This window comes from Sorex fumeus, unplaced genomic scaffold, assembly GCF_029834395.1.
Source record: "Sorex fumeus unplaced genomic scaffold, SorFum_2.1 ptg000061l, whole genome shotgun sequence".
Lineage (NCBI taxonomy): Eukaryota > Metazoa > Chordata > Mammalia > Eulipotyphla > Soricidae > Sorex > Sorex fumeus.
In genome coordinates, this window is record NW_026606118.1 from 44,338,975 (window position 1) to 44,366,732 (window position 27,758).

Sequence of the window (27,758 nt, forward strand, 5' to 3'; positions counted from 1 at the left end):
GCCGCCGGTCCGAGAGGTAAGAGGGGCCCGCCCAGCCCCCCGGGGCGCCCTCCGCGGCCCCCCGCGCCCTCCCCGCGCCGCGTGGTGCGCAGCCCCCGGGGTACGCGCTCCAGCTAGTGTCCAGCCTGCAGACTTCTTTCCCCGGCCGCAGGTGTAGGTGGACGCGGAGTTGAATCCCAATAACGGGAACGCTCCGGGGGGCGGGGGAAGAGGGTCTTGAATTACTGAGCCTTCAGAGCCCGTTTGCTTCTTCCCACCCTCCCCAAAGAAATAAATTCATTCCGAGCTAGAGAATGGGCATTTCCCAACGGTCCTCGTTTTAAGAGGACGCTGGGCTCCCGGCGAGGGCAGGACGACTCGATTTCCAGGAATGACCTTGATTGGGGTTGATGTCGCGGCTCTGGGAAGCCGAGTGCGTGCGGGGCGCGGGCGGTGTGCGGGGTCCCCAGGGCAGCTAGACGTGAGCGGCGCGGGGCCAGGGCACATCTGTCCAGTTGAGGACAGAAATCAGAAGCCGTTTGCAAGCCCGGGTTCCAAACCTTAGCAGCCTCGGAACTGGGGTTTCCTTATTGTTGGCATACACACAACAAGAGCAGGTGGACCGCCAAGGACAGCATCACATTGCCTGGGTTTTCTTCCCCTTTTATTCTTTGATAATCATTTCCCCCCTGGACTTCATAATCCGTTTTCTTCTGCGAACTTCTCTGGATTTCAGGTTGGTGTGATGGTGTTGAACGTGGAGAAGCATTCACACCTTTACTGCTAGCTGCCACATAGAGAATTTGTCTGTGAATGTTTATGCATGTAAATGTGGTTTTAAATCCACATAAAATATACCTATTTTTATTTCAATGAATTTCAAGCCTTTAGTAGACTTTTCTAAGTAGACTGTTGCAGTTCTGGGAACAATATGTTGGGAAGAAAATCAAGCAAGCAACGAGGTGGCTTGAAGAAATTTTTTTTAAAAGAAATTAAAGAAACAAGCTATTGTCTTTAAAAAATAAAGCTAGTATTTATAATCCAGCACTCCTGTCCATCAGTCCATCCTGGATGTTGTGTTAACTTCCTCAAATAAGTGGTTGAGCCGGTAAAAATCCAGCATGTTCAAAAGCTTGAGGCTATTTTTTAAAATCCTATTATGATTTTTCAAGAAGCCTGGTTTATTTTCTAATTCTATTTCCATTTAACTCTAAGCATAGATTAACACCGTATTCTGTGTTTCATGAATCCTTTTCATAAAGAGGAAATTATGTGATAATCATAAAATTGTGATTAGTGTTTTTTCTGTTTTAGGGTTTTTTGGTTTTGTTGGGTTTTTTTGGTTTTGGCTTCTTTTGTGGGGGAGAGGACCATGTGGGATGTCGAACCCGGGTTAGCCATGTGCAAGGCAACCGCCCTCCCCACTGTACTCCAGCCCATTGTTTGTTTTTTTGTTTTTTTTAAGGTAAGAGGGAAGCCAGCAATTGGGGGCAAGTCAGCTCAGCTTTGGGAGCTGGGCCTGTCTTCTCAACTGGGTAGGAGAGTCAGTGACCCAGGGAAGGGATTTCATTGCCTCCCAGCCTTCACTTCCTCAGAGATAAGAGGAGGGTCACCTGCTGTCTTTGGCCAGGTTCCCAGCTCAGGTTCCAGGACAGGTCCAATCTGTGCCAAATCCCAGCCAAGTGGAATTTTCTTTCCTTTTTTGTTATGGGCAGTGGGAGGGAGCCATGGTTCATCTGCATAACTGCACTTCAAATCTTGGATTCTTCTGGAGAAATGTGGTATTTCTTCCACCAACTCCTATTGAAAGAAAACACCAGTTTCTTTTCCCCTGAATATTTTTTCCGTTACTTCCATCAATCCTTTTAAATTATGTTAATGTCTGATTCATCCAAAAATATATGTCATACTGAACATGGTCACTAAAGTATATGGACAAAAAGGGAAATTAGAATATTAAGAAAATGTGTATCTTGGTGTGGCTCGGTGGCCATGCACTTGTCCTGCATGTGTGAGGTCCTGGGGTGGGTGGGGGTTCCATCCCGGGCCCCAGGTGGTCCCCCTGATTACTTTAAATGCTCTGCATCTTATTCTCTGGCCTGGCAGTTGTGTTTGTATCAAAGTCTGTGCCCTCGCCCATGCATCCTGTCAAGCCATGGGCCAGCTTGAATTTTTCCACCCTCCCAGCTGGTCTGTGAAGATTGCTGCATGAAATCATCACTCTCTCTCCACGAGTACCCGCAGCAACAAGTATAGGAGGATGGACACAAGAGCAAATTGTTAATTATCTCTCTTCCCAGTGCCCTCAGCAAGGGAAATCGGAGCTGTCTGGAGTTCCTGTTTCATTGTAATGCTCTGCCTATCTTTTTTTTTTTTAATTTTAAAGGTTTGATAATTTTTCTAAGCTCATGAATGTTAAAAATGAGGCTTGGGCCTGTGAGATAGCAGAGGTTAAGGCACTTGCCCTGCAGTGGCCATGACAGTGATTGTATCTCAGCACCACATATGGTCCCCTAAGCGCCTTGCTAAGTATGACCCCTGGCCATAGAGCAGGATGTGATCTCTGAGCATGGCCAGGTATGCTTCTTCCCCATCAAAAAAAAAAAAAAAGAAGAAGAAGAAAAGAAAAGAAAAATGAAGCCATCTAGATAAGGCAGATTGTGTGAGAGAAAAGAGAAAAATGTGTTATCTGTACAAGATATGTTAATTATGCAAGAAAGATAGTGTTAATAAGCCTACTTGTGGGAACAAGGCAGGTTTGAGTAATGTGGAATGAAAGTTGGGCCCAAAAAAAACAAAAAAAAACAAACAAGGGGAGATAGCACAGCAGGTAGGGCATTTGCCTTGCACGCGGTCGACCCGGGTTCGATTCCCAGCATCCCATATGTCCCCTGAGCACCGCCACGAGCACCGCCACGAGTAATTCCTGAGTGCAGAGCCAGGAGTAACCCCTGTGCAACACCGGGTGTGACCTAAAAAGCAAAAAAAAAAAAAACAAAACAAAAAAGCCCCCAAGAAATCAGTATGAAATGCCAAGCAGATATGTGAAAATATATTATGCAGATTGGCTATTCGCTTTGATGAAATTAGGCACATTTTAAACGATGTGCCATAAGACATAAGACGAGAGACTTGATGTTCTACAGATGATGATGAGACTTGATGATCTTGGTGTGAATCTTGGTGCAGGCACCCTTGATTGGTCCTAACAGGGGAGCTCTAAGGGAGCCTTGTAGCGAAGATCATTTCCCAGAGAACATCAGCGTCCTGTTTTCAATGCCACCAGGAAGGTGTAAATTCTTAGACTGCTTTGACATTTCATGTTTACTATTTTATTAATCTTACTGAACAGAAGTATGTGTTTTTTTTTTTAGGTTTTTTATTTCAGGTGCTTTGGGGCAAATCTTTTCACAAATTGGATGTGAGAAAGGACATGAGGAGACCAAAGACCTGGGATTTTGCTGATCAGAATGAAACAAATGTTGAAAGACTTTTCAAATCTATTGTTGATGGTTCTCTGTGACTGTGGTGAGTATGGGGAAGGTGCTAAGTGCTGTGTTGGTATTGAGGAAGCATGTGTGAGGCTTCATAAAGCTCTGGGGGTTTGACACCCTGTCTGAGGGAGAGAAGATACCACAGTGCAGTGCATTTTGTTTTCAAGACTGGGGAATCGAACCTGACACAGGCCAGGAGACCACTCTACCACTGAGCCACATGCTCAGCCTAGCAAAGTACATTTTAAATCATGGTCTGTACAACTGGATTCTCTTCAGTTTTTTTTTTTTTCTTGAGGGTGGGAGACATACCTGTTGGTGCTCAGGGATTATTCCTGGCAGTGATTAACAGAACCTTATGAGATGCTGGGGACTGAACCCGTGCAAGGCAAACACCCAACCTGCTGTACTATTATTCCATCCAGCCCCATCTTCAGATTCTGCATTATTGATTCAGATTTCACTTTACAGATATTTTAAGTCCTTAAAAATATTTTTAAAACTGCTGACTTTGATTTTAACAACTTGCAGGCAAGCACATTACCTTGAGTTCTCTTTTATTTCCTGGTAAATCATTATTCAACATTTAAACACAATTTGAGGGAGAATCCAAGCTGTGACTAATTTCTTTTTAATTCATCTATTCCTACTCAAAAACATATTGATTAACATATTTTTCAAGAAATTATAAAACATATTCATTCCCAAAAAATTGTATGTGTCCTTAGTTTCATAACGGTTAATATGGACATCAGAATATTCCATTTAAACAAAGCCTACAAAGTTGTATATTGTTGAAAACAAAATACCTTATTGGAATGTATGGATAAAAGTTAAGTGAACATAAATTAGGACACAGCATAGAAGTTTAGTGCACAGCTACTAATGGAGAAAACTATAGTAACCAGGAAATACTATCCCCTAGTAAAATTTGTAGGGGATGGTATTTTTTTCTGTTTGTTTCTTCAGTTTGGGGGCCATACCTGGCAATGCTCAGGGGTTACTCTTGGCTCTGCATCCAGGAATCATTCCTAGAGATTCTCAGGGAGCTCCATCCTGGTCCCCCAGCTCTGCATTTTTTTAAATTTAGATGGGGAATGGCAGAAGTCCTAAACCAGTTAAAAGCAAATTACTGGGGTTTTGTTTGTTTGTTTGTTTGTTTTTTGCTTTTTGGGTTGCACCCAGCAATGCTCAGGGGTTACTCCTGGCTCTGTGCTCATGAATTACTCCTGGTGGTGCTCAGGGGACCATATGGGATGCTGGGGGTTGAATCCAGGTTGGTTGTGTGCAAGGCAAATGCTCTCCCTGCTGTACTATCACTCCGGCCCAACACAATACCTTTACGCACCATTATCTTCTTATGCTGGTTCTAATAATCATCAATTGATTATACATTAGGATATATTTAAAAACTTCCAGCCCAAATTTTGCATAGACTGTGAGCACATACTTTGAGCTACGTGCTATGAGATCAGTAAAGCTATGCTTACCACACATGTTGTTTTTAAAACTCAAAGGGCCCTGCAGTCCCTAAATCTAGAATTCTCTTATATGAGCCAGCCATGGGCCTGTTGATGGTTGCTTTGCCCAGCTCCATCTCCTTTTAAGTATATTTGGATAAAGTTCAAAATAGGAACAAGGGTTCCTGTGTGTCTGTTCTTTCCAGTCTTCAGCTGCTCTGCTGGGTCTTTTTGAAAAGAAGAGATGATTGATCCTAGTGGAATGGTACGTGTGGCTGTCTGTCCTCTCTAGGTCAATTACTGTGGCCTTGGGGGACTGTTTCTGAGTCCCCAAAGCAGTCACTGTGACGTCACAAAGGCTTGCTCCACACCTTAGATGACCCATGTAAAATAAAATACAGCATACTTGACTCATCTCAAAATGTCTGCCTCCTATTGACCAAGGGCACTAGTTTCATTACTGGTGAGAAGTGCTAGACTTAGCGGCTAGAGCAGAACAATAGTACAGTGGATAGGGTGTCTGCCTTGCATGCGACCAACCTGGATTCAATCCCCAGCATCCCATATGATCCCCAGAGCACCGCCAGGAGTGATCCCTGAGTGCAAAGCTAGGAGTAACCGCTGAGCACCGCTGCACGTGGCCCCAAAACAAAAGTGCTAGACTTGGCTATTGGAGAAGAGGCATATTGAATTATATTTAGGATCGTCCATTATAAGCTCTCCAGACTAGAGCAAGTGTTTTTTTAAACTTTTTTCCACCTGTCCACGCCTTTGCACCTGAGAAATACAATGCAGGCAAGTGCTGGCAGAAACACTTGGGATTCATTATGTATTTGAGTTTGAATTCCTTTTTGGCGCTTGTGTATTCAGGCACCTTGTACCATTGCCAGCCTTCCCACACCGTGCTCAATTCCATGATCTTCTAGGGCCCACACCCACAACTTAAGACGCTTGGCTCTAGAGTATCTTATATGGTATCACTCAGATCAGATTTATCAGGGTAGATTTATTTTCCCTCAATACCTAAACTCCAGTATCTGACTGACACTGGGAACTGGGTTTGTCTCTCAAGAATTGTCCATTCCTTTTGCTGTTACATTCTTTTGATGAGTGTTATATTTGTCACCATATTTGAAATCAGTGCAAGCGTTATTTAAAATCACCATGTTACTTGAAGGCCAGCCACACATGCTAGGGGAAAAGGGAGCTCAGATAGAGAAGGGAGCACCAAGTAAAGGGTGTTGGGAGGATCCTCCCAGGATGGGAGAGGCATGCTGAAAGTAGACTATAGACCAAACATGATTGCCACTCAATGCCTCTTTTGCAAACCACAGCACCCAAAGGAGAGAGAGAACAAAAGGGAATGCCCTACCACAGAGGCAGGGTGAGATGGGGGGGATGGGAGGTGGGAGGGATATTTCCCGTGATGGTGGGAAATGGGCACTGGTGGAGGGATGGGTATTTGATCATTGTATAATCGAAACCCAAGCACAAAAATTTGTAAGTCTACAACTGTACCTCTTGGTGTTTCACTAATAAAAATTAAAAAAAAGAAAGTCACCATGTTAGATGAAGAGGGAAGAGCAGAGCCTGTTTAGCAAAGACATAGCCCGGACGAATCCCTTGTCTCTGGAGAACCGGAGACAGAAGCCTGTGCTGTGTGTGAGAGGCCGTTTCTGTGGCTGTGTTGTGTGAGTCGGGGGTCAGACCTGGCCTCCGTGTAACCAGCTCTGCCATTGCATTGCAGTGCTCGGGGAAGCTGACTACCTCTTCTTGGTGAAGCCGGACCATGTAGCGCTGAGCAACAGCAGCGTGTCTGTGGATTTCCAATCCCTGGACGGTGCCAACGGAACCTTACGGAATGTGTCTGTCCTGTTACTGGAGGCCAACACCAACCAGACGGTGGCCACCAGATACCTGGAGACCAACGCCTCCCAGGGCAGGCTGGAGTTTGAATGCTTCCTCTTCCAGGAGGCTGGCGACTACTGGTTCGTGATGTCCCCGGACGGTGGGGACAACAGCACAGCCGAGCCCTGGTGGGAGAGCGGCGCCGCCCTCAGGGTGGAGTGGCCTGTCTTCCACGTGGACTTGAACCGGACGTCACAGGCCGCCGAAGGCACCTTCCAGGTGGGCCTGGCCACCAGTCAGCCACTGTGCGCCTTCCCCGGCGGCCAGCCCGAGATCCTGGTGGACGTGGTCTTCACCAACAGCCTCCCTGAGGCCAGAGTGGGCCGGGGGCCGCCCCTGGAGATCCGGAGCCGCCAGCGCACAGAGCTGTGTCCGATGCAGTGGCTGGAGTTCGGCTGTGCGCCCGTGGGCCCGGAGGCCTATGTCACTGTGATTTTGAAGCTGCTTGGCCGAGACTCCGTCATCACCGCCGTGGGGCCCATCGACCTGGCGCGGAAGTTTGGATACAAACTAGTGATGGTGCCTGAACTCATGTGTGAGGCCGAGGTGGAGGTGACGGTCCTGCCCCCGCCCTGCACCTTTGTCCAGGGAGTGGTCAGCGTGTCCCTGGAAGCCCCTGGACGCCCCGGGGAAAGGACCCCTCGGCTGGCCACAAACAGCCTGGCCCTGGGGGAGAGGAGAACAGCTTTCAACTGCACTCTGTTCGACATGGGGAGGAATAAATACTGCTTTGAGTTTGGCGTCTCAGGCGGAAACCATTTTTCCACTAAGGAGAAGGAATGCATGCTCATTCAGAGAAATATAGGTGGGTCCCAGGTCTTGGGGTTCCTCTGTGCAAGCAAGAGTCTTGTGTCAAGTTTAGGGGAACATGATTTTCTTGGCACTGGGCCTTTGCGGGGAGGGGAATTTGGGGGCGGGGGTTGGGTCACATCCAGCATTGCTCGGGGTTACTCCTGGCTCTGTGCTTAGGAATTACTCCTGGTGGTACTCAGAGGATCATGTGGGATGCCAGGGTTTGAACCTGGGTTGGCTGTATGCAAGGTGAATGCCCTACCCACTCTACTATTGCTTGGACCCATTTTTTTTTCCCGTTATCTTTTGGTGCGGTGGAGGGGTTCAGGTCATGCCTCTTGGTTCTCAGGGTTACTCCTGATTCTGTAATCGGGAATTCTTCCTGGAGGTGGTCAGGGCACTACATGGGATGTCAGGGATCGAACCTGGGTCAGCCGCATGCAAGGCAAATACCCTACCCACTGTACTATTGCTTGGACCCTTTTATTATTATTATTATTATTATTATAGAGGCCACACGGGTGAAAGGGGAGCTCGGGAACCCCAAGTGAGGCATCCTGTGTTCTGTCTCTGGAGCCACTTCTCAGATCCAGTGCCGTCATTTCTCCAGTTCATTTATTCATTCATTCATTCATTGCACTGAATAGTATCGTCTCAACTGAAAAAAATATTAGGGGTGGGCTTGGGTCATGTCCAGTGGTGCTCGGGGATCCAGTCGGTTTGGCGTCTGTAAGTTGAGCTCCCTCACTCCCATTCCTGACTTTCCAGCCCCTTGAAAATGCAGGAGCCCTGGGGATCCAACCTGCCTTTCTGCTTGCTCACCCTCTGTGTGTCTTGGTTCTTTCCCAGTGCAGCGCAGGTAACCAGACGATCTACCTCAGAATTGGGAGAGTTGAGTGGAATCATGGCAAACAGGTGTGTTAGTATCATGCCATGCAGACAGCACTAGGGAGCAGCCATACACACTAGCTACTGTGACGTCCCAGTTGACATGGTATGTTAAGGCCAGGGCAGGTGTGGCTGAATCCCAAGCTGTGCTTGGTCACTTCTGCCTCTCTCCGGCCGAGTGGGTCTCCTCCATAGCCCCATTCGTTGGAGGAATGAAGCTGCTTTAGTGAGATTTCCAGAAACCTCACACTCCAAAGGTCTTTGGCTTATGCGCTGCTTAAATCCCAAACACCTGGGGCCTCCATCACCACTGAGCCCTCCTCCTCCTCTCCGCGTGGATTTCCCTTTTCCTGGGTACAGATCTGGCCGTGGCAAGCGCTTTGCTTGGTGACTTTATAACCCATTCTCATCTGTGTTCATTGCTTCCGCCGTGAGTGCTGGACCTCGTGGCAGCCGCGCTGCTGACCTTTATAACCCGGGTGGGCCTGGCTCCAGCCTCACCCCCTCCTCCCCTCTGTCAGGCCCTTTCATTCACTCTCCTCCCACTGGGCAGTTCCCTGCAGTGACCTCTCTGTCCAGCCTAGATTCCGTGGCCCCTGCTTGAGCCCCTCCCCCTCCCATGCCCTGAGACAGTTGTTCTTGCAGTGTACCTGCTGGGCACCCTGGACCCTGGGGCATAGCCAGCTGCCCCCTGCACTCGCATTGCAGAAGAAGGTCACGGTCAGGTGGACCAGGGGCCATTCTACAGCGGGGTGGGGGTGGCGATGCCTCCGTCCTCCGTGAGGTGCATCGTGGCTGGCTCCCTCCATGACAGTACCTCTCTCGGACCTCCCCATGCTGCGCTCTGGTAATGCTGACTCCTCCTCCCTTGCCTCCAACCTCACAGCCACTGAAGTCCCCAAGCTCACTCACGTCCACCGAATTCCTCAGCCTGCAGGCAGGGTTCCCCACCTTCTTCTTGGCTGTCAGGGTGAAGTGTCTTTCCTTCAGTCCAAGGTCACTGTCCCCACCACCTGGTCCCCCTGCTGGCTTCTGTTCCCCATTGTTTGCACTCTCTGATCTGTTCTTGACTGATCCGTTCCCATCAGCTATGAATGCCCTTCATTCTTTTCTTAAAAAAAAAATAATAATAAGAGCTACCCCAAGGCTCTTCCTCAGCTAACACCCTCTCCTCCTTTCCTTCCTTTTATAGTCTGGCTCTTGCTAAGCCAGCTACATTTAGGGATTGATTTCCTCACCTCACAGTCACTTCCCAACACCCTGACATGCTCTCACTTAGAGCAACCCACGAATGACTTCCAAGTCCCCAAATCCAGGAACTCGCCCCAGCGGTGCCTTCTCTGGCCTTGGTTCGGAGCCACCACGCTCTCCTTGTATACCTTCCCCCCTGCCAACTGTGGCTTCATAACACTCTGCCATCTCCCCTTGTTCCTCAAAGCCTTGACACACATCCCCAGACCCCACTTCTCTCCCCCCACACCCCAGTGCTGCTGCATGGCTCAGGCTTCTCTCATGTCTCCTTAGCACCTCCAAAGCGACGTTTGGTTTGAATTTGGTCTCATTTCCCCCCTTAAACCTACAGGCTCCCTGTCACTCACACTCCATGCCCTCCTCTACCAATAACAAGTTATCAGGTTTTCTGGATTTTGTCTCCTACCCGTTCTAATCTCTCCACATCACCCCAGTTCCACAGCATCGTTTTGGTTCAACCTTCCCTCATTCCCTAGACTCTGACAACAGGTCTCTATGGGCTGGAGTGAGTGATAGTTACAGGGTTAAGGCATTTGCTATGCATGCACTTGACTCCTGTTCCACGTCCCCAGTACCACACATGGTCCCCTGAGCACCATCAGGAGTGATGCCTGAGCACAGAAGCAGGATTAAGCCCTGAGAACCATAGAGTGTACCCCAAAACCAGAGAGAGAGAGAGAGAGAGAGAGAGAACAGAATTGCTTCTCCTCCACCTGTCCCCATCCACCATCCGCTTTCCCTCTCTCTGCCCCCCCAGAGAGATTGTTCCAAACTCAGGTGAGCCATGGTGATTGCAAGCTTCCAGCCTGTCAGCCTTCTTGGCTGGCATGAGGCTAGGACTCCATTGGGAATCCGGGGCCAGATGTGCACATCCCCTGGATGCCTCTCCCACCTTCACTAGTCAGCATTCACTTCCCCCCCAAATCTCCACTCAGCTGTCCTCAACCTCATACAGTAGTGTCCCCTGTAGGGGAATGGTCACCGTACCCCTGCTTCCTTCTTCCATGTTGTTACCCGGTCGGGGGGCAGTTTCCTCCTCAGCACCATCCTCCCTTAGGTGGGGAAAACTCATTTGGTGACACTTATGGGAAAGCCCCCCCCAGAATTAACGTTCAGAGGATCTGAGAACGCCTCTTGGTTCTACTTGACCAGCCAGGTCAGTTATACTAATGTGGCCCTGTCAGGCCAGGGTTTCTGGGCTACGCCTGGTGGAGGGGGTGGAGGTGTGTGTGGCTGTGTGGTTCTGGCCATCAGATCAGGGCTGGTGCAGACAGAGCACATGCACCAACTCCCCTCACTCTCTCCCTGTTGCAATGCTGAAGGCTGCACACACGTGGCTGTGATGCTTGCTGGGGGTGACACACTCCAGCTGCTGTGGTTGTACATTTATTTGCTGGGGGTTGAGCCCATTTTTCATGCTGGGACTTTCACCAGGAAGTGCTGACTTGGCCCCACTGCTCACGCCTGTAGCTGCTGTGAGGGGGAGGGGTGACTCACTTTAGTGGTGCTCGAAGACCCAGATTGCAAAGCTGTCCTTGGCACTGCTCTGGACTCCTGTGGGCAGTGCAGGATGAGATGCGCAGCCTCCCTCCTGCAAGGGGAAGCCTGGATAACTGAGCAGCACTGACCCCTGTTGTTTCATGTTTGTTTCACTCCCGCCTCCATCCTTCCCTTCCTCATTGCTAATCCATTGCTAATAGTGTTGTTGGGGTAACTGGAGATTGCATGCACATGGCTGGGGTGCTCGTACACCTCTGGCAGCCATACTCTTTTTTTTTTTTAATTAATTTTTATTAGTGAAACACCATGAGGTACAGTTGTAGACTTGGGTTTCGATTATACAATGATCAAACACCCATCCCTCCACCAGTGCCCATTCTCCACCACCATGGGTCCCACTATCCCTCCCACCCCCCTGTCCCCCCTATCCCACCCTGCCTCTGTGGCAGGGCATTCCCTTTTGTTCTCTCTCTCCTTTTGGGTGTTGTGGTCTGCAAAAGAGGCATTGAGTGGCAATCATGTTTGGTCCTTAGTCTACTTTCAACAAACATCTCCCATCCTGGGAGGATCCTCCAAACACCCTTTATTTGGTGCTCCCTTCTCTATCTGAGCTGCCCTTTCCCCTAGAATGCCCCACTGATCTCTAAGCTATGGAGTAATCCTCCTGGTACTGACCTCGGCTATTCTTGGGTATTAATCTCCTATTTTGTTACTTTATATCCCCCAGATGAATGCAATCTTTTTATGTCTATCCCTCTCTTTCTGAGTAATTTTGCTTAGCATGATACTTTCAGTGTGGTACCACTTGTATGTAAATTTCATGACTTCATCTTTTCTAACAGCTACATAGCACTCTGTTGTGTAGATGTACCAAAGTTTCTTTAATCAGTCGTCTGTTCTTGGGCACTCAGGTTTTTTCCAGATTCTGGCTATTGTAAAGAGTGCTGCAATGAACAAACAAGTGCAGATGTCACTTCGACTATACATTTTTGCCTCTCTGGGATATATTCCCAGGAGTGGTATTGCTGGGTCAAATGGGAGCTCAATTTCTAATTTTTTGAGAATCGTCCATACTGTTTTCCAAAAGACAGCCATACTGTTAAGGTTGGTCTTGCACCAAGGTGTGGTACTTGCCCACTTGGCCATGGTGCTCAGCAAGGTTTGTGCTGTTTTTAAGCTTTTTGTTTTTGTTTTTGTTTTTTTTTTTCAATTTTATTTGTGGGGGCACACCCTTTTCCTGTGGGGCATACCACAGTTGCTGTGGTACAGGGAGAAATGGCCTGCAGGGCTGGGTATCACAGGGAATAGAGCTGCCAGGATCACACTTGGTGCTTGTGGAACTCTGGGGGCTTGAACACATAAACACAGACTTGCAAGGAAGGAGCCATTCCAGGCTCTTACTCTGTCATTTTGATGTTGTTGTTTTGGGACCACATCTGGTGGTGTGCAAGGCTTACTCCTCACTCTGTGCTCAGGGATCACTCCAGGTGGTGCTTGCTCAGGGAACCATATGAGGTGCCAGGGATTGAATCTGGGTTGACTGCATGCAAGGCAAGTGCCTTGCCTGCTGTACTTCTGCTCTGGCTCCTGCACCCTGTCATTTTCTTCTTTGTTGCTTGCAGTAGGGTTATCTATACTTCTTTGCTGCAATCTTTTTTTTAAGTGGCCTGTCTACTTTGTGCGTTGCTTTGCCAAGACTAGAAAAGAGAATTAAATGAGTCGTATTGGAGCAGATCCACAGATGCTGTATTTATTCAGGAAGACTTAACAATTCTCTGAAAGTGGGTGAGCCAGTAAAGTCTAATGGAACACCCTCTCTTCCTTCCTGATTCCTTAGGAATATCTGACGTCCTTTTTGTGACCGTCTAACATAATAAACTAACGTTTTCATAGTGATTATTTTGCACCAAGTACTGCTTCACTGTTTTAAGGGCTTTGTGAATAGCCCTTTCTGTTAGATTTACGATGTTGGCAGTTTTGTGAAGAAAGAGAGGGTCATAGAAAGGTTAAGTCACTTGCCCAACGTGCATGGTGCTTGAGTGACTTCACCCCACTGGTGGTTAGACTGGCTTGCGAAGTTGCTTCTCCCACTCTGCCTTTCTGCCTCCCATGCAGTCAGTTGCCTTTACATGTCTTAAACAACATAAATATTTTAGAGAGAAAAAAATTACTTTCCTCCTCGTCTCACTGGTTCATGTTACCTCCCATTCTTGAAAGATGAGCAACCCACGTTGAAGTCTGGGCAAAAGCATGCTTTGCCCAAAATAAGAGCCTTGTTCTGTGCACTGAAAATCTGAACTGCCCACCCATTGCCTTTGCTGCAGCAGATGCTTGTAGCTACTCACTTCTGCTTATGGAATGCGCTTATAAGCGTGTTTTGTTTAGATGCTGTGGTGTCCTCAACAAAAAGCAATTTGTCCATTGCTTTACTTGAGTGACTTCCTGTGTTTCCTGTTTGATTAATTTGGTTCAGAAATCTCTGTTGATGGGAACGTGACAGAGGCTGGAATCCTTTTGATGTTGCTCTTCATATTCCGATCAATTCTGCTCTTTCAGAATTAACACCCTCTGGATCAGCCGGACAGGCATTTTATTCTGGCTAAACAGGTTTGGTGCTGAGAGCACATGTGTGAATGGCCGAACAGAACAAAGCAAAACAGCCTTTTATGCATAAAGTTGGAATAGTTGTCATTTTGCTCTTCATTTCTGGTACTTGAGCTACAGCAATCTCCTGTAGTCCTGTTTTACCAAGTATTTTCCTCAAAACTATTAGCAGGAATCTTCAGGGAACAGATAAGATGGCAGGCATTTAAAAGCATTTTGCCCTAAACTAAATTTGTCCATTGCTTTATTTGAGTGATTTCCTGTGTTTCCTGTTTGATTAATTTGGTTTAGAAATAAAAAAGACATTATTCTTAGCCTAAATGTTTATTTCCTATTTCTCATTATCTGATATTCCATAATTTTGCTCTTGAAACAATGCATTTCAAAGTGAGACTTCTAACATTGAGAATCATGCTTTTATTAAAGCCAAATTTGAGAGACTCCCTACTAATGGAATTACTGTTTTTAGTTTGACAGATGACTTTATGTAGTTACGTTAATTGTATTTATGTAAAGTAAAATGAGAGTTTAGAAAGAATAACAAAAGGATTCGTACCTTTCATAATTCTATCTCTTGTGGTTTTAATGTGAGCACAAGAGAAGGAAGTATAAGTCATATGTTGATTTTCAAATTGAACTTCTTCAAAGTGGTATTCCCAGTAGATGTTTCAATAAAGGAATTACAATACTTGAGCTCAGAAACTTTACTATAAGATTCCCAAAGCTTTGCAAGCATTGGGGCTTAGAATCAGAACAGCAGAGGTTGAGGACAAAGCCAGTTCATTGTTCTGCCACTGGAAACTCCAGCAGTGAGATTCAGGCACACAGAACCAATATTGTATTGAGTTGGACCTCTGGATGGAACATAATTACCACACCTCAGTTGATGTCGATCCAGGATACTAGTTTGTAAAGGATCCCACCCTTGTGAAAATCCCAGAGAGTTTTAATTGCTGTAGAGAACTCATTCCATGACTCACTCCCAAGATTGCACCATTTGGCTTCCTTGAGAATGTACCTCACTGCATGTTCTCCTTTTGTTTTCCTAATGCTTGCTATACCGTTGACTGCACTGGCAGTTTTTGCCCACGTAAGTTGAAGGCAGACTTTCATGTGGTGACTGCTTTGTTGCTTAACGTTAGTATGACCCCATAGGTTTGGGGCTTGATGAATGCTGATAAAGAAAAGGTTTAAGATAATCCCCCCTCCTCCCCTTCAGTGTTGTTGTTGAGATGATGAGGGGTTGCTTGGACACACAACTGGATATGCTCCTGGAGTCGTGGTGCTCACCCAGGGCATTGCACACCAGGCTGTGATGCTGTGACACTTGGCAAGATTTGTGTTCCTTTAGTTGTGTTATTTGCCCGGGTTGCACCCTTAGCTGTTGTGGTGCTTACTGCTGGTTGCCTCAGCACTCACATACCTGCCCAGGAGGGTCATACTTTCTGATCATGCTACACTCACACTTTTCTTTCTGTTGTGGTGCTCACTAGGTGTTGCCTCCCTTGCTGGGACGCTCACAGTCACTGGCCTGGAGGTTGCTTGTGGAGCTGAGATTACCGAGAGCAGAGCTGTCAAAGAGTGTTCTCAGTTTTTTTTTTTTTAAGCAAATTAAAAAAAAAAGTTTTTGCAGTCCCAGGAATCAAAATCAGGACCTAACATTTGACCTCCCCTTAGAGGGGCCTATTCAGTTACTTTCTCTGGTGTTAACAATAGATATGTAGTCAGAAGAGAAACTTAGATTTGTCCATCAGTGATGTCTGTTTTGAGGTGACATACATCTGTTTTGAAGCTTTGGTTTTAGATTCATTGTCATTTAGTGCTGTTAAGGCTCTCCATGATTAATTGACCCTCAAATAAAGAATAACCCATTATGTAATTCCCTTCTTTTGTGTGTGTGTGTATTTATACGTGTGTGTGTATATATATATGTATATATATACATGTATATATATGTATATATATAAAGGACACACACATATATAAAGGCATCATGATTTATAAACTTATTTGTAATAGAGTTTCATGTATTCAGTGTTCCCATACTGATTCAGCTCTCAAAGCCAGCATCCCTCCATCAGTGTGTCCGGGTTCCCTCCCCACCCCACTTCCCACTTTCCTCCTTGGTAGGCACATTTTTCAAGTTCAGTAATTGCAGTTTGGGTCTCCTCCGGCAGTGCTGTTGGTTCCATGGTGTAGACAGATACATATGCCTCTGTGGCACCGGTGTGCTCGGGGCCTCAGACACTGCACCAATTGTTGCCCATCTACCTCTTCTTGCTTGCCCCCTTGATTTTTCCCCTTCTCTGTCCTTTTCCTTTTCAGAATCAAGGCTCCAGAGTAAGCTTGGTACCCCTACTTTGATTCCTTGCAGTCTCTTGTTCTGTGATAAGTGAGATCAGATGGTATTTGTCTTCCTTCTGACATTACTGAAATGATATACTCCACTTTCAAGTTGCAGTGAATCACCTGATTTCATCATTCCTTGCAGCTGTATAGTATTCCAATAGTGTATATGCACCACAACTTCATTATCCATTTATCTGTTGTTGGATAACTGGATTGACTCATTATCTTAGCTATCGTGCTAAGTGTTACAATGAATAATAGTAGGCATGTGTCCTTTTGTACAAAAATTTTTTGTGTCTTGGGGATAGATAACCAAGAAGTTAAATGGTTGACATAATGTCTTTCTTGATCTCTGATTATATTACAAATTCTGCAGTTTTTTTGGTATGACATTAACAGTCATTCCAGTTTTCTTTTGCTTAATGATCCCAATGTTATTTTTAATCTATTATGTTTTTATAGTTAAAGGACATTTCTTTTAAACAGAAGTTAGTTGAGCCAAGCTTTTTGAAATCTAATATACTAGTCTTTATTGGTGTGTTTACTTATATTTAGTGTAATCATTATATAGTTGATTAGGACCTACCATCTTGGTAGTTTATATTTCTTCCATCTGTTCTTTGTTCCTTTTTTCTCTTTTCTGCCTTTAGAATAATTACTATCTTTATGATTTACTTTAATTACAATTCTATTTTCTTATTCATATCCTAAAGTGATTTTAGCAGTTGTCTTGAATATCTTTAATTACTCTTGATCTATCTTCAGATAATAATATATTACTTCCTGTATGGTATAAAGACCTTCTAATAGTATGGTCCCAATTCATTTTTTGTGATTTAGTATATGTTTGACTTTATATATGCTAGAAACACATAATACATGATATTTTAGAGATTTTAAAAATAAAAATGAATTTTATTGTACCTTTATTAGTCCATGTTAGCACTAGTCATGTCTCTATATAGATAGAGGTTTTGTCTGGTAGTACATGACTTCTTATAGAAGGACACGGGGGAGCAGATGTTAGGGATCAAACCCAGGGTCACACATATGCAAATCATGCTACCCTGGAACTTTACTGCCATCCCCACAGGGTTTTCCTTGAACATTTCTTACAGCAAAGGTCATCTTGGATTCATTCTCTTTGTCTCATTTATTTAAAACCGTCTATTTGTGATAGATATGCTCTCTGGAAATGAGATTCTGGGGGTTGACCACTTCTCTTCTAGTGCTTTATATCAGCACTTCACAACTGGGGTCCACATGGCTCCCAGGATATTTCAAGGGGCTACAGGTGAAAATCACTTAAGTGGGTGTCTGTGGCATAATACTTGGGGGCCAAGGGTAGGACAGGGAGTCTATAGGAAGGAGAGAGATTGGAAGGGGGCTGCAGTCAGAAAAGGGGTGAAAAACATCTCTTCAGAGCCATTATTCTTGGACCTAGCTTGCATGGAAGTTCCCATCATCCTCACCTTCTCTTCTGGGTGTGACGGGTTTCACCTCGCCCTCTCTTTCCCCACAGACTTCACAGTTTTCATTCTCATTTTATTTTTACCACTTCAAATATAATGTAACTGTTTTGTTTGTGTTCCCCTTCTTTGTGTTTTCTGAGCATCTCAGGTGTGGTTTGAGGTCTTTAATTGATTTTGAATCATTCTTGGACTATGTTCTTTTTCCCTTTTCTCTTTCGTAATTAAAATTACATATGTGAAACTGTATGATGTTGTCCCACAGCTCTTGTCTATTCTGTTTATTTTTCAGCTGAGTTATCATAGTTTAAAATTTGTTGAAGTGATTGTTTTATACTTACAGTGCTGCCATACCAATCTTGAATGTTCTATTTTCCTCTTTATTTCATACTCTTATAGTTTAGTTCAGATGAATTCTTGTCCTTTTTTTTAAAAAAAAACAAACTTAATTTTTTTTACCACATTCAGCTATGTTCAAGTCTTACTCCTGGCTCTGTGCTCAGGAATTACTCCTGGTAGGTTCAAGATACTATATGTGGTAGCAGGGATTGAATCCGGGTTAGCCTTGTGCAAGGCAAATGCCCTGCCCACTGTACTGTCTCTCCCAGCCCCGTTTGGGTCAATTCTTTTGGTCTTCAGAGTCTCTGTTTCCTTTCCTTAATTGTTTGGAGTTTCCTGTTGAGCCTCAAAAGATATTGTTTATATTTGTTCACTTCTAGCACTTATTTGCCTTCTTTTATTTTACAACTTTCTGATGAGATTTTCCATCCCTTCAGGTGTTTGTTCATCTTTTCCACTACTATCTTTAACCTCTCAATCATGGGAGCTTTCCATTCCCTCACTAATATTTTATTACTATTATTATATTATTATTATGTAATTATTGTTACATGGTCATCACATCTGAATCTGGTTCCGTTGGTCACTTTCTCTCTTGCTAGCATCTTTTTTCTATCTCACTTTTTGTGTATCTCATAAATTTTGGTTGAGTGATGAACTTAGAACTGGAGATTCCACTTATGCCTGGAAATGGATTTACCCTGTTTTGGCTAGAACACCAGCATGAGACTGGGTCAGCGTGGTGAGGAATGGAGCTGTGTTTGGGATTTTGCTGTTGCTATGGTGCCCTCAGTGAATGGCAGACTTGAGTTTCCCAGTGTTGCTTTGTGCTTCAGGCAGGAGCCAGTTTGCCAAAAGCTTTAGCTCCCACTGCAGACGCTGCCTGAGTTCTAGGCTGGAGCGTGCGTATGGAGAGGGTTTGCTGCCACAGCCAACACTCTCCTCTCTCTCAGTCACCTGCTCCTGTCTTTTGAAACTTGATTTTTTTTGGGGGGGTCATACCAGCGATGCATAGGGGATGCTCCTGGCTTTGCACTCAGGAATTACTCCTGGCGGTGCTTGGGGGACCATATGGGATGCTGGGAATTGAACCCAGGTCGGCCGTGTGCAAGGCAAACACCCTATTCGCTGTGCTATCACTCCAGCCCCTGAAACTTAATTCTTGCCAACATGGTGCATGGGAGCAGGCTGGGAGAACATGCTTTTCTTCCGGTTCAACTTCAGTCTTAATCAAGGGTCATATTCCCTGAATCTCAGGGATAGGATTTCTTGATATCCTGGTCCAGTGGTAGAACTTACTGCTTCACCCCAGGCATTAATGGCTTTCCCATCCTCATTCGTAGCAGCAGTGACCCCCCACCAGAGCCTGCTCCCTTGAGTCCTGTGACCCAGACCCTTGTGTCCCTAGCGGGTAAGGAGCCGAAGTGGGCGAACTTCGTGGAAACTGTGGTTCCTTCCCTCCTCCACCTCTGGCCTGTGTCTGCCGCCATCCTCTGAGTCTGCAGTGGAGTCCTCGTAGGGGAGCCTGCACAAAGGGAGAAACTCCACTCACTCCTGTGTGGCTCCTTGGGCTTCTGTATTTTCATGTTGCCCTCACTAGGCCTCTGGGCAGCTCCTCGCCTACTGAGAAGAATTCTCACCCCCTGAGGCCTGGCATAGTGCCAGGGGAGCGGCGCCTACATCCCGCACATCCTAAAGGAGCCTGTGTTTTTTTCTTTTTACCTTATTAATTTTTTTTAAATTTATTTATTTATTGAACCACTGTGGGAAAAGTTACAAAGCTTTCAGGTTTAGGTCTCAGTCATGCAAATATCAAACACATTTCCCTTTACCAGTACTTATTTTTTACCACGAAGAACCCCAATAAAACCCCACCCTCCACCCCTCCCAATGCCTGCGAGGCAGATGAATTCTAGTTAACACTCTATCTGCTTTGATTAGATTCATTGTTTCAATAAAAGATTCACCACTATTATTTAGAGTCCCCCCCCCCCCCCCACCAAATCAGATATGCTGAAAAAGCATTGTGAAATGATTTGCTTTCTACAGCTGGGTTCAAGAATTAAATGTTGGTTTTAGATTTCCGCTATTTTACTTATTAACCCTGGAAGTATTTCTACTGAAAGTCAGATAATTAAGAGATTGGTTTCTGTGCTCTGGAGTTGTGGCCGTGCCGGAGAGCCCCTCGTGGGGGGCAACTGGTGACCTCGGTAGGGCGTGAAGGACAGACCGGAACGCCCCCCTTCCCATGAGGTTTTAGTTGCCCCCAGAACCCCGGGAGCCTGTGTTTCTTGATGTTCCGGGTCCATGCTGGCCCTGACCCCAGACCTTGGAGTGCTCAGAATGGTTCATGCTTTGCAAATTCTGCAGCCTTTCTTTGTTTTAAGGGTTGTGCAACATTCCTTCCTTCCAGCTTTCTATATCTTGGGGGATTTTTTTTGTTACCGTTGCTGGGGAGGCTACTCCATGTGGTGCTGGGAGGGAGGGAAAACAAGATTGGGGGAACCCAGGGCGTCCACATGCAGAAACTCCCAACCTATCACCTGGGGGTGTCTCAGGGTTTTTGTATTTTTGTTTTGGGTGAGGTAGGGACCTGGGGGTCACACCGAGCAGTGCTCAGGGGCCATTATTGGCTCTATACCTTGAAGTGACCCCTGGTTGTGCATACAGGACCATAAGGTGCCGGGCATCAAGTCAAACTGGGATGCATGCCAGGTGAGATCCTTAACCCCAGCAATATCTTTCCAGCCCTTCTCATTACTGACTTTCCTGGGCCTGCGCTTTGAGTGTGGTTTGACAGAGCTGTGGGTGCAGCTGATCCTCAGATGGCGCTAACAGCCTGGCCGGTGTCCTTGCAGAGACGTGGGGGCTGTGGCAGCCCTGGAGCCCGTGCAGTGCCACATGCGGAGACGGAGCACGGGAGCGCCACCGCGTGTGTCTCACCTCCTCCCTGTCCAGGTCTGGCTGCCCCGGAGTGGCCTCCGAGACATCACTGTGCTCCCTGGAGGACTGCGCTGGTAGGTTCTTCCTCTTCCAGGGTGTCACCTCTTCAGAGGGGTTGCTGAACAAGAAACCTGTAGGGAACCCCCCCAGCCCCCTGACACCCTTCCCTGCTGTCCCCTTCTTCCCCAGCGTGCACACACACACACACACACACACACACACACACACACACACACACACACACACACACACACCTGGCCAGAGGGTCTGGCTCTGCAGCTCAGGATAGCTTGCAGGTGAAAAGACAGGGATTCAGCATTGTGGAAAATAGGGAAATGCCAGGAAATCTATCTAAATGAAAGATTGAGGCACAGAAAACATTTTCTTAGTTTTATTATTGTTTTTGGAAACCCTTTATTAGTTTTTCTTTTTTTAAATGGAAAGGGTGATCATTTTTCCCCAGAATACTTTTTTTTTTTTGGTGGCTTCTCCTTCTTTGGATCTATGAGAAAATATAGAAAATCCAGCAAATGGTCTAATCAAAACTGTATTTTTTTAATCAGGCCCAAGTAGGTGCAAAATGTCTAAATAAATCATATGAATATGTATCTTTAAGGGTCCTGAGCAGGGGGATTGTCTCGTGATCGATCACTTGCCTGGTATGTTCAAGGCCTTGGATTGTCCCTGAGCACAGATGAGCACATTTTCTTTTAATGGTGGCCCAATTAAAACAACAACAACATGTTGGGCTGGAGAGGTACAGGGTAGGGTGCTTGCCTGACTTGTAGCAGACCCTGTTTCGATCCCCACTGAGCACAGAGACTGCAGCAGTGTACAGAGTCTGACTCTATGGCAGGCCTGCCCCCCCCCTCTTTCCTCTCCCTTCTCCTCTCTCCCGTCCCCATCCTCCCCTCCCTCCTCCCTTCTCCTCTCCCCTCCTCTCTCCCGTAACATGGGAGTACATAGGTCAGAAGGGGTTGACATGGATATAGCTGGGCCTGATAAGAGGTTTTCACCCATCCCAGTGAATAATGACGTTCAGCCATGCAGCTGCATAAGAGAGATGGATTTAAAGGTTCCTGATGTGGCAAGTGGGAGAGAAGGAGAGAGGTCTCGGGATAGAACCAGATTCAGAGCCTGTTCCTTCAGGTTGTGTGTGTGGGAGGTCCCAGGAGAGGAGGAGGAGGAGTTTGGGCATGGAGTTGGGGTGTGGACATGAGAGTGTGTTGTGGTTGGCAACAGCGAGGCTGGTGGGGTCAGGTGGGGTCTGGATCTGCTCATTCCTGAGTTTATGTTCTCTCCGAGTGAGTTCGACAGATTGGAAGAAAAGGACAAACTCCCTTTCAGTTGGGTTCTTAGCTCCTTAATGACCCACCAGGAACCATTTCATGGGGTCTCAGTGGCCAAAGCTGCAGGTCATCATTGTGGATGCAGTATGTCAGCCTATGTGGATGAACTTTCAGTAACATAGGTGGGAGTTCTAGAAGTGTTGGGGAACAGTTTTTCTCCAACGTGCCCGGACACATTGCACACCGGGTCTGGGCAGACGTGGGGCAAAGGATGACGGGCATGCAGAGAAACACCCTCCGGGAGCAGCTGATAGCTGTTCACTTTATTGCCAAATACACACATATTTTATAGAGGGTCTTGGCTTACAAGAAGGTCCAATCACATGAAGTTTAGCATTATTGGCCCATCAGCTTTTCTTCTCTGCTTTGCCCTGGTCCAATCCCAATCAAGGTTAGATGTTGCAGGTGGGATGACCTGCTGAGTGTACTTGACAATTTCTGTGTCTTTGGCGCATGTGAGTAGGAGGTTGAGTGAGGCTCAAGGCCGAACACCCACTGCTAACACCCTGTTCTTGCCAACTTTGCCCAGGTTCTCCCTCTTGCGAGGCTTCGCTTCTGGGCCACTTTGCAAGGTCGGGTCTTACCTGCTCCAGTGCCCATCACGAGATCCACACAGGAGAAAGATCAGGCTATGGCAGTGGGGAGAAGGTTCCAGAAAGGTCTCAGTTGTGTTTGGGGGCCACACCTTGTGGTGCTGAGGACTTACTCCTGATTCTGTGCTCAGGGCTGGGGATTGAACCAGGTGAGGCCATGTGCAACACAAGTACCCTACCCACTGTACTATCTCTCCAGTACTAGAAAGGCCTCTTTATTTTATTTTTTTTCCCAAGAAAATAATTTATTGCCAAAACCACCATTCAAGGAAATCTTAATTCTTGGAATTAAGAAATTTAGAGTCAGGAAAACAGTAAAGCGGATCACTTGAAAATACTTAGTGACTTGAGTAAACTTTCAAAGCATTAAAAAGTAATAGAGACGAGCTGATTAGAAAATTACTTTTTGTGAAGAAAGATAGTAAAACTGAAGTGACAGCTCTTTTGGCTTAGATTGATCAGAGCTGTTTGTAGGGGTGGGGAGGGGTTCACACTTGGCAGTGCTCAGGGATCATTCCTCATAGGGTTCAGGGGACCATATGAGATACCAGGGATTAAACTTGGTCAGTCGCTTGCAAGACAAGCACCTTACTTGCTGTATTATCTCTCCAACCCCTCAGTTTAGACCTCTTAAATTGCTACAGATATGTGTCAAAATTGAAATCCATATTAATGACATTTTATCAGAAAAAAACAAAAAGCCAGTCCTCATTTAAATGAATCTGTAAATGATGGTAGACGTAGTATTTGAATTTGAGCAGATAATAAATGGTTGAGCATATAAAAATTCCCCAAATTTTTCCTATTAACTTAGTTATAATATCTGTCTATCTATCTATCCATCCATCCATTCATATTTTGTCACTCAATCTAACTGCAACATTTATGAAGCCCTGGGGCTATAAATGATTTCAGAGAATACAAATTTCTTGAGGTATGTGGAGAAAGGCCTCTTTAAAGCAAGATGAGCTCAAGCAAATTTCCCAGATGAGGTTAAGAATCTGTGTAGAGGAGCACTGTTCATTGATTTGCTCAAGAGGGCACCAGTAATGTCTCACAACAAATTGTGAGACTTGTTACTGTTTTTGGCATATCGAATACATCATGGGGAGCTTGCAAAGCTTTGCCTTGTGGGCAGGATACTCTCAGCAGCTTGCCAGACTCTCCAAGAGGGGCGGAGGAATCGAACCCGTGTCAGCCGTGTGCAAGGCAAACACCCTACCCGCTGTGCTATCGCTCCAAGATGGAGAAATCTGGTGTTGGTAGACAGTCGTTTGGGGAAGGATGGCCAACAGAGCACTGGGCCAAGACAGTCTTTCCTAGGAGGACTTTTTCTTGCTAGCAGCATAGAGGAAGAGGCAAATAGAGCATGGCTGCTGTGTCTGTGGTGTAGAAAGCTGGCTGTGTGAGGAAAGAGAGGCACTGGGAAATAGTATTAGGGGAAAGAGAAACCCCCGGGAGGGTGTGTGGGGGCAGCTTGGGGAATCCCCATGCTGGCCTACATGGGTGTGTGATTTTCTTTGCTGGTTTTCAGGGCCCAGGTGCTAGCATCTTAGACTTCACCTGTCTAGGTTGGCATTTTGCTGGGTGATGCCAGAGTTAAAGCTCAGCATCAAAGGTCAGGAGAGAGGGCTAAAGCGATAGCATAGTGGGTAGGGCGTTTGCCTTGTATGCAGCCGACCTGGGTTCGATTCCCAGCATCGCGTATGGTCTCTTGAGCACCGCCAGGAGTGATTCCTGAGTGCAGGAGTGCAGAGCCAAGAGTAACCCCTTAGCATCACCAGGTATAACCCAAAAAGCAAAAAAAGAAAGGAAGGAAGGAAGGAAGGAAGGAAGGAAGGAAGGAAGGAAGGAAGGAAAGAAAGAAATGAAGAAAGAAAGAAAGAGAAAGAAAGAAAGAAAAGGTCAGGAGAGTTCAGATGACCGGAGGGAAGGTGGTTGTGGCGGTGGGCATGGGATCTGCAAGGCTGGGAGAAGCTGCAGTGTAACCAGAGGGTCAGTGAGGGCCTAAAGCACATGGGCGAGGGGAGGACGCAGCCTGCAGGTGGTGACAGCATGTGACTGCAGCAGGAACAGGAGCAGGCGCAGACCAGGGGAGCTGGCACGGTGAGTGGACATGGAGGTTACTCGGTGTGAGGGAAGCTGGGACCTGCGCCCTGGTGACCAGTGGCTGCCACAGAGTAGGGGTGGAGAGTAGGGGCAGTCTGGGTGGGTGCCAGGGACAAGAGAAGACGGGGTCATGGTCACGGTCCTCCCGTTGTTCATCGATTTGCTTGAGCGGGCCCAGTAACATTGTGAGACTTGTTACTGTGTTTGGCATATCGAATACATCATGGGTAGTTTGCCAGGCTTTGCTGCCCGAGCGAGATACTCTCGGTAGCTTGCCGGGCTCTCCAAGAGGGGCAGAGGAATCGAACTCGGGTCGGCCATGTTGGCTGTGTGCAAGGCAAACGCCCTACCCACTTTGCTATCATCGCTCCAGCCCAGGGACAAGAGAAGAAAAGAGTTTTTATATGGTGGCCAAAGAACAAAGGGCAAGTGGCTGTCAGGACTGAAGAAGCTAAATAAAATCCTGTTGCTGGCCCCATTTGCTGGTCAAGGCTGTGTCATGGCACCCTCCTGGCCCTTGGATAAAGCCAGGACGTGCAAGAGGTGTTTTGGTGGGGGGGGGGGGGGGGCAGCTCTCTGCGTGGAGGAGCCTCAGGGCAGAGAAGAAAGGAGAGGGGTAGGGGAAGGGGGAAGGGGAAGGAGGTGACACACTGCTGGCCAGGACCAGAAATGCCTGAGTGCGGGGGCTCAGGGAAGAAAGGAGTAAGATTTGGAGTGGCATTAGGCGACCTCAGACTAGGCATTTCTGTGGCAGTACAGGCGGTACAGGCTCCGGAGGCGGATGAAGCTAGGTAAGTGCAAGCAGCCTTGAGGGCAGGGAGGGAGGAAGGCAGGGCCAAGGAGCGGCCTGGACAGTTGAGCTGGGCGGACAGTGACGGTTGTGATGGTGTTCTGGATGCTAGAGTGGAATTCAGAATTTTCAGATGTCTCCTTTCACCCTTGAATTCTTCCTGAGATGTGCAGATTGAGGACAACCCCCTCTAAAATATCATGGCCTCTCAAGACTGATCCTTATGAAGAATGTCCCACGGTGTGTCTCAAAGGTTTATTTGGCAACAGATGCCCAGATATCTCAGAGGTACAAAAAAAACTGATTTTTTTTCCTCCCTTGAAATTTTCCTCATGCTCTTACTGTGAAGACACATTTGAGACCCATTTCAGTGGATGTGCTGGGCCCCAGAGTCACAGACAAGGACAGCCCTCATTCCTCCCGACTCAGAGCCTCTCTTTGTTAGTCTGGCCTGAGCTGCCCCCAGGAATCCCAGAAGTCCCCATCCTCTGTGTACTGTGCTCTTCCTCAGAGTAGACAGAACCAGAGACCCCCATCTGTTTTTCCTTGTCCCCCTCTCTGTGTCTAGCGTTCCGGCCTTCCAGCCCGACGCCTCTTCAGCCCGAGGTCCCAGGAAAGTCCAACAACATCGTGACGGTTACCGGCATCTCCCTATGCCTGTTCATCATCGTGGCCACCGTGCTCATCACACTGTGGAGGAGGTTCGGCCGGGCCCCCAAGTGCGGCACCCCAGCCCGCCACAACTCCCTGCACTCCCCCAGCTTCCGGAAGAACTCCGACGAGGAGAACATCTGTGGGCTGAGCGAGCCTCGGGGGAGCTTCTCAGACGGGGGTGACGGGCCTGCGGGGGGCCCCGAGGACATGGGCATCCCTCTGACCTACCGGCGGAATGGGCCAGCATCTCCTGAGGACGACACGTCAGGCAGCGAGAGCTTCCAGTCCAGTGCCCAGAAGATCATCCCCCCGCTGTTCAGCTACCGCCTGGCCCAACAGCAGTTGAAGGAGATGAAGAAGAAGGGCCTGACAGAAACCACCAAGGTGTACCATGTGTCCCAGAACCCCCTGACGGACACGGCCATCGACGCGGCCAACACGCCTCCCATAGAGCCGGAAGGCCCAGAAGCTGTGGCCAACAAGTTCCGCATCAAGTCCCCGTTTCTGGACCCGCCTGGGGTGGGTGGCGGGGAGAGGCCTCCCTCCCGCCTGGACGGGGCCGTCTCCCCAGCCAGCTGTGCCGTGAGCCCCAGCCAGACCCTGATCCGAAAGTCCCAGCTCAGACAGCTGGGCAGCAGAGGGGGCCTGTCGGAGCGCAGCCACTCCCGGAGTGCCCATTTCCGGAGGACGGCCAGCTTCCATGAGAGCAAGCAGGCCCGGCCGTACCGGGAGCGGAGCATGTCCACGCTGAGTCCCCAGCAGGCCCCGGCCTACAGTGCCAGAACATGGACCTGGGACCCGGCCGAGGACAGAGCCAGGCCACAGAGCCGAGGCGCCATCCCGTTTCCTGAGAAACCAGATGCTCTCCAAGGGATGGGTGGCACCAGTGGCCTGCTAAGCCCGCTCCCGAAATCCTACACCTCGGGGCAGCCCAGCAGGAAACAGGATCTGGGGGACCGCCAGGTGGGCTTGGAGGCGGGGGAGAGAACAGAGACTCACCGAGCTCGGAGAGGACCATCCCTCAGCCACAGGAGTTCCTCAAGGAAGCAGCCTTCCCCCATCACCCTCAAAGAGAGCTACCCGGGGATCAGCTCCCTGAGCCCCTCCCAGTGTCGAAACGACAGGCGTCAGAGCTTCCCCACCCACCCCGAGTTCGCCTTCTATGACAACACATCATTTGGACTGACCGAGTCTGAGCAGAGGATGCTGGACCTCCCTGGGTATTTTGGATCCAATGAAGAGGATGAAACCACGAGTACCCTTAGCGTGGAGAAACTGGTCATCTAG

The 27,758-nt window shown here is 47.5% G+C and overlaps 1 protein-coding gene across 1 annotated transcript; it reads left to right on the forward strand.

Moving 5' to 3' along the window:
- On the forward strand, positions 1-27,758 carry THSD1 (thrombospondin type 1 domain containing 1). Its single transcript, XM_056126087.1, has 5 exons — positions 1-16; positions 3,354-3,507; positions 6,681-7,646; positions 20,892-21,050; positions 26,386-27,758. Exons 2-5 carry the CDS (start codon positions 3,450-3,452, stop codon positions 27,756-27,758), a joined length of 2,556 nt encoding a protein of 851 aa, XP_055982062.1. The 5' UTR covers positions 1-16; positions 3,354-3,449.

Bases quoted from the DNA above. Each gene is read 5' to 3' on its own strand.
- THSD1 (XM_056126087.1), top strand. From the start codon at position 3,450: ATGAAACAAATGTTGAAAGACTTTTCAAATCTATTGTTGATGGTTCTC. The intron at 3,508-6,680 runs GTGAGTATGGGG...ATTGCATTGCAG, and splicing joins GATGGTTCTCTGTGACTGTG to TGCTCGGGGAAGCTGACTAC. The intron at 7,647-20,891 runs GTGGGTCCCAGG...GTGTCCTTGCAG, and splicing joins GCTCATTCAGAGAAATATAG to AGACGTGGGGGCTGTGGCAG.